The 6,469-nt window shown below is 43.3% G+C and overlaps 1 protein-coding gene across 1 annotated transcript in view; it reads right to left on the bottom strand.

Annotated features, from left to right (window-relative positions):
* Positions 1–513: 513 nt before the first annotated feature.
* The window catches only part of LOC132397490 (insulin receptor substrate 1-like), a 134,493-nt gene continuing 128,537 nt past the window's right edge, over positions 514–6,469 (bottom strand). Inside the window, exon 3 of the mRNA XM_059976320.1 lies at positions 514–666. Coding sequence (XP_059832303.1) covers positions 659–666 — 8 coding nt within the window. The 3' untranslated portion in view covers positions 514–658. The remainder of the gene's footprint in view (positions 667–6,469) is intronic.

Genomic DNA, 6,469 nt, shown 5'->3' with positions numbered 1-6,469 from the left:
CAATTCTTTGACAGTGCATGTCTAATAGATTTCCTTATTATAGGTTACAGATTTGGGGTGCAAGGGAGACATGGAAATGAAGGGAAGTTTGAACTGATTGACTTAACATCTCCCCCCAATGAAGGCCATTACAAGCTGCTTGTGGCTGTGACGCAATGTTACTTAAATTCATGAAGAGGTCTATGTTCTTGAGTCAGGCAAAGCCATGATAGTGCAGCAGATGTTGGGGAAACGTAGATTCCGTGGCAACTTTTTCTTTAACTTACTGCTGAACATTCCTGCATAAGCCTGTGATCAGGCGAAGAGAAGTCAGTTCAAGAATCAAGCATGAAGATTAAACCACTTGTGTCCAGTTAATGGGTCACTTGCCTCTACAAATATCAGCTTGGCAAAGGTTTCTTTTTCATTTCTCCCCACTTCCACCCACCTCTCAAAGTGTAGCTGGCAGTCTGGACCATCCATGGTGCAGAACACCTCAATGTGCAAAGTGAAAGCAATAATTTATTTCTGAGGATTTGCTTCTGAGGTGAGTTGTCTGTAAGCTTGAAAAGACTGGTACTGCCTTCTCAGTCATAAAACCTAAGACGATGAGTGGTTGGCAGGTGGTCGATTGTGAAGTGTTTCTTCAATACTTCAGAAGGCAAAGGAGGATATCTTATCAGCAATCTGAAAGCAAAAAGAAGGGAAATAAGTTTAGACAGGCATTACTGAGAGGGTGCCATGGGTATTAAGCAGAAACTTAGGCCCCATCAAGGAGGAATAGGATGGCCAAGGGCCCATCAACACTGACACCCCCCCCCCCCAAAGAGTGGGGTAAATGTCTACACATACACTTCCCTGTTGCAGAAAGAGCTATTTCATTACAGAACTCTCGTAGTAAGAGCAGTGCTCAGGCCTCAGGCCTAAGACCACTGTTAATTTTACACAGCTGTCTTTTTTGGATCACCATGTTATGGATCACATTACTCAGAGCAATAGCATCATGAACCTGGTTAAAAATAAAAGCTGATCCCAGCAGAATTCTCAAAGGCTTAGTTTTCTTGACAACCCCAAACAGACACTGCGTAGTATTTGATTTGGAGCCAAGGTCTATCTTCGGAGAGCTCTCAAAATATTTCAGTATCTTCTCCTGAACTCCCACCCCCAACACCTACCCAGATCCTCAACTCTATCAGGTAGGACTTTGCCCAGGAAGGGGTGAAAATGTCAGGAGGATATTTAGAAATGTGAGAAAAATCTGTAGATGCCGGAAATCCAAAGTAATACACACAAAATGCTGGAGGAATTCAGCAGGTCAGGCAAAAGAGTTTCCGTCAATGTTTCGGGCTGAGACCCTTCATCAGGACTGGAAAGGAAGAGGAAAAGTCAGAGTAAGAAGGTTGGCAAGGGGAGGAAGAAGTACAAGGTGGTAGGTGAAACTGGGAGAGGGGAAGGGGGTGAAGTAAAGAGCTGGGAAGTTGATTGGTGAAAGAGATAAAGGGCTGGAGAAGGGGGAGTCTGATAGGAGATGGGCAGTTAAGGAGATAAGGTGAGAGAGGGGAACAGGAATGGGGAATGGTGAAGGGATTGGGAAGGGGCATTACCAGAAGTTAGAGAAATCAATGTTCATGACATCAGGTTGGAGGCTACCCAGATGAAATATAAGGTGTTGCTCCTCCAGCCTGAGTGTGGCCTCATTGCAGCAGTTGAGGAGGCCACAGACTGACATGTTGGAATGGGAATGGGAAGTAAAATTGAAATGGGTGGCCACAGGGAGATCCTGCTTTGGGGCAAAGGTGCTTGGTGAAGTGGTCTCCCAAGGTTATTCGGATATTGTCAGTGAGTTGGCAAGTGGGAACAGGGGTAGATGGCTTGGTTAGTACCCAAGATCTTTTAACTGATCGTCAGTTTTACCCTCATTTTATAAATTGAAACTCTTTACAATTTACATCTTATTTAAGGTGGTAGAAGCAGGTACATTAGGAGCATTTAAGAAACTCTTAGGTAGACACATGGATGATAGAAAGATGGAGATCTTTATAGGAGGGAAGGGTTAGATTGACCTTAGAGTAAGTTAAAAGGTTGGTACAATCTTGTGGGCTAAAGGACCTATACTGTGTTGTAATGTTTAATGGTGACAACCTGGCACTCAATGTCAGAGAGACCAAAGGGCTGATTGTGGACTTCAGAAAGGGTAAGACAAGGGAACACACACCAGTCCTCACAGAAGGACCAGAAGTGAAGAGAGTGAGCGATTTCAAGTTCCTAGGTGTTAATATCTCTGAGGACCTAAACTGGTCCCAACATACCAATGCAACTATACAGAAGATAAGATAGTGGCTATATTTCATTAGGAGCTTGAGGAGATTTGGTATGTCATCAAAAGCACTAATTTCAACAGATGTACTGTGGACAGCATTCTAACTGGCCGCATCAGCAACTGCTATGTGGGGTGGCGGGGGGGGGGGGGGGGGGGGGAGGTGGAATGGCTGCTGCACAGGATCGCAGTAAGCTGTAAACTCAGTCAGCTAAATCATGGACACTAGCCTCCATAACATCCAAACATCCAAGACATCTCCAAGGACTGGTGCCTCAAAAAAGCAGTGTTCATCATTAATGCTCCCCCATCATCCGGCAAGGAGTTACAGAATCCTGAAACACACACTCAACAATTCAAGAACAGCTTCTTCCCCTCTGCCACCCGAACTCTGAATGGACATTGAACCCATGTACGCTAACTCACTACTTCTCAGTTTCTTCTTTGCACAATTTATTTAATTTAACTTTTTAAATGTACTGTAATTCGCAGGTTTTCTGTTATTATGTATTGCATTGCACTGCTGCTGCAAAGACACCAAATTTGACAAATGCCGGTGAAGATGTAAAGTGGTGAGGTACTGAGAACACGGATCTGAGAGTTGTGAAGCTGCAGAAAGGCAGAGAAAGACACAGTGGAGCAGGTTGAATACTCAGGGCCACGGAACACAGAAGTGAAAGGTGTTTACTTTCATTTGAATTTGTGTGAATTTGAAATTAGAACATTCTTGCACTGGAGCCGAGCTGAAAGTCATAGAACTTTCTGAATAGAGTGCCTATCTTGTAAAAAGCCGTCTACCCTAAGTATCACATAAATGGCTTAGAAACGAGTCACATTTTAAATGCTTTCATTTTGCAGACTCCCCGGGCTCCCTCAGCCTCAATTCTCTGGTGGGGCTGCAGACTGCAAACATAATTTTTTAATGATAATTTGGGTACATTCTGTGCCTCAGCACATATTCTGCTTGCCCAATTGGACGTTCACCAACACACTGACCAACTCTGCACTAGAGCTGAGAAATGCAGCCACCAGCCAAGAACCCTGTCCAAATACAAACACACACATCATATTGATTTCATGATCTCCAGCGTGTCCCGAAATATTTTTTTTACATAAGCATAATTATTTTGTAGGAAATGAACTGGCTAAATTTCACAGAGCATACTCCAACGTGCAAGGTGATATTGGCCAGATAACTGTGTTATTGATACTGATGAATGGATTCATATTGGCCTAGGACTTCAAGGCAGGACAAGGGAACTACTTACAGTATATCCACTTGAAGGCCCAGTCTGGGGCCTTAATTTAACGTCCCTAGGCACACACAAACATAAATGAAACTTTCAGGAAACCCTCTCCCTCCCTTCTTAGCAACCCCCCCATCTCCCCCTTCTCTCTTCTCCTTCCAATCAGAATCAGGTTTAATATCACTGGCATAAATCATGAAATTTGTTGTCTTTGTGGCAGCAGTACAATATAATTCATAATAATAGAGGGACAAACCACGAATTACAGTTAAGTATATATATATATTAAATAGTTAAATATGTAGTGCAAATGAAAATAAAAAAGTTGTGAGGTAGTTCATGAGTTCAATATCCATTCAGAAATCGGATGGCAGGGGGAAGAAGCTGGTCCTGAATCGTTGAGTGTGTGCCTTCAGGCTTCTGGTAGCAATGAGAAGAGGGTATGTCCTGAGTGATGGGAGTCCTTAATGATGGATGTTGCTTTTTTAAAGTATTGCTCCTTGAAGATGGCCTGGATACTAGTGCCCATGATGGAGCTGACTATGTTTACAACTCTCTACAGCTATTTTGATCCTGTGCAGTAGCAAGCCCCCCGATACTAGACAGTGATGCAGCCAGTTAGAAAGCTCTCATCGATAGAAATCTAAGACTGTTTCAGGTGACAAACCAGATCTTCTCAAACTCCTCATGAAATATAGCCTGTCCAATCCTCCATTCCCATTCCCCTCCATCCCCATTCATCCATTTTTATTCACCCCCTCCCAAAATGCCTCCACTTCCATCAATCTAGATAAAGTTTCAGTGAATAAGAAATAGTTCAAAAGCAAAGATCCTATATATCACCTTTTCTGATCTTAAAAGTATGTTACAGACTGTGAAGTATTTTTGTCCCTCTCCTGACTTGGATGATGCAGCCACTAACTTGTATTATTCAAGTTCCAAAAACAATAACACATCAATATCCATGAATAAATGAATAAATAAAATGAATAAATAAAAGAATAAATGACCATTTATTCTTTAAAGAATAAATATTAGGACGATAACTCAGAGAAATCTTGTGTTGGGTTTTGAATAGAATCTGGAGAACTTGTAACTCACCCAAGTAAACAGACGGGGACTTTGTATACCTGTCTACCATTGATGCTGCTTTCACCAGCATCTCCTCATTTCCCAGATATCTACCCTCATCTTCCCACTGCCATAACAGTGACAAAGTTCCTCTTGTCTTCATCTACCACCCCATGAGATTCTGCATCCAACACATCAGTCTCTGCAACTTTTGTCATCCCCAAAGGTATTCTACCACCAAACGTAAATTTACCTTTTCCCTCCCCCACCCTTCACTTTCCAAAGGGATTGCTATCTCCGTGACTCCCTGGTCCATTCATTCCTCCCCACTGATCTCCCTCCTAGCACTTATTCCTGGAAGAGGCCCAAGTGCAACACCTGTCCATTCACCTCCTCCCTCACCTCTATTCAGGGCCCTAGACAGTCCTTCCAAGTGAGGCAACACTTCACCTACGAGCTTGTCAGAATCATCTACTATATGTGGTGATCCCAGTGCAGTGTCCTCTACATTGATAGACCCAATGTAGATTGGGGGAATCGCTCTCTCGAGCAGCTTCGCTCAGTCTGCAACAGGTCGACTTTCCAGGTGGCCCCTCTCAGGTTGAAGGAGCAAAACCTCATTTTCCATTTGGGTTACCTCCAACTTGACGGCATGAATATCAATTTCTCCAACTTCTGGTAATTTCTTCCCCCTCTTTATTTTCCTTTTCACATTCTGGCTCCCCTCTCACCTGCCTATCACCTCCCTCTTCCCTTCCTCCTTCCTTTTCTCCTATGATCCACTCTCTTCTCCCATAAGATTTCTTCTTCTTCAGACCTTTACCTTTTCCCCTTATCATCACCCAGCTTCTCACTTCATCCCCCTTCTCCACCCACCTACCTTCCCCTTCACCTATCACTTTCTAGCTTCCCCTCCCCCCTCCACCTTTTTCTAGCTTCTTCCCCTCCATAGGGGCCTGAATTGCTGAGTTTCTCCAGCATTTTGTGCATTTACTAGGGACTTAACATCTCCTTTGAAAGACAACAACCAGGGTAGGTCTTACACAGTGAACTGTAACACACTGAGGACTGTATAGAGCAATGAGATCTGGGAATACCAATCCATTATTCATTGACAGTGACGTCACAGGTAGATAGGGTCATAAAGAAAGCTTTCAGCTCATTGGCCTTCATAAATCGAAGTATTGAGTACAGGAGATAGGACGTTATGGTGAAGCCTAATTTGGAGTATGTATGCTGTTTAGGTCATCTACTTACAGGAAAAATGTAAATAAGATTGAAAGAGTACAGAGACAATTTACAAGGATATTTGCAGGACTGGAGGACCTGAGTTATAATTGAATAGGACTTTATTCCTTGGAATGTAGAAGATTGAGGGGAGATTTGATAGAGGGATACAAAATTATGAGGAGTATAGATAGGGTAAATGCCAGCAGGTTTTTTCACTGTGATTTAGTGGGACTACAACTAGAGGTCATGGATTAAGGGTGAAAGGAGAGAAGTTTAAGGGGAACATGAGGGGAAATTCCTTCACTTCGAGGGTTGTGAGAATGTTGAAGGAGTTGCCAGTGCAGGTGGTGTGTGCCAGCCTGATTTCAACATTTCGGAGAAGTTTGGATAGGTACATGGATGAGAGGGTTATGGAAAGCTATGGTCTGGGGTGCAGGTCGATGGGAGTAGGCAGTTTAAATGGTTCGGCACAGACTTGATGGGCCGAAGGGCACATTGCTATGTTGTACTTTCTTATGACTATGACACTTTTAGAAGAGCAATGCTATTTCAGTAATGAATCTGGGAAAGCTGGCTTGGTTGAGACCCAAGTGCATGATTTTCTCTTGGAAGCAAGAGTTCTGCC

Source organism: Hypanus sabinus, chromosome 7, assembly GCF_030144855.1.
Source record: "Hypanus sabinus isolate sHypSab1 chromosome 7, sHypSab1.hap1, whole genome shotgun sequence".
NCBI lineage: Eukaryota > Metazoa > Chordata > Chondrichthyes > Myliobatiformes > Dasyatidae > Hypanus > Hypanus sabinus.
This window is presented reverse-complemented; position numbering and strand designations above follow the sequence as displayed.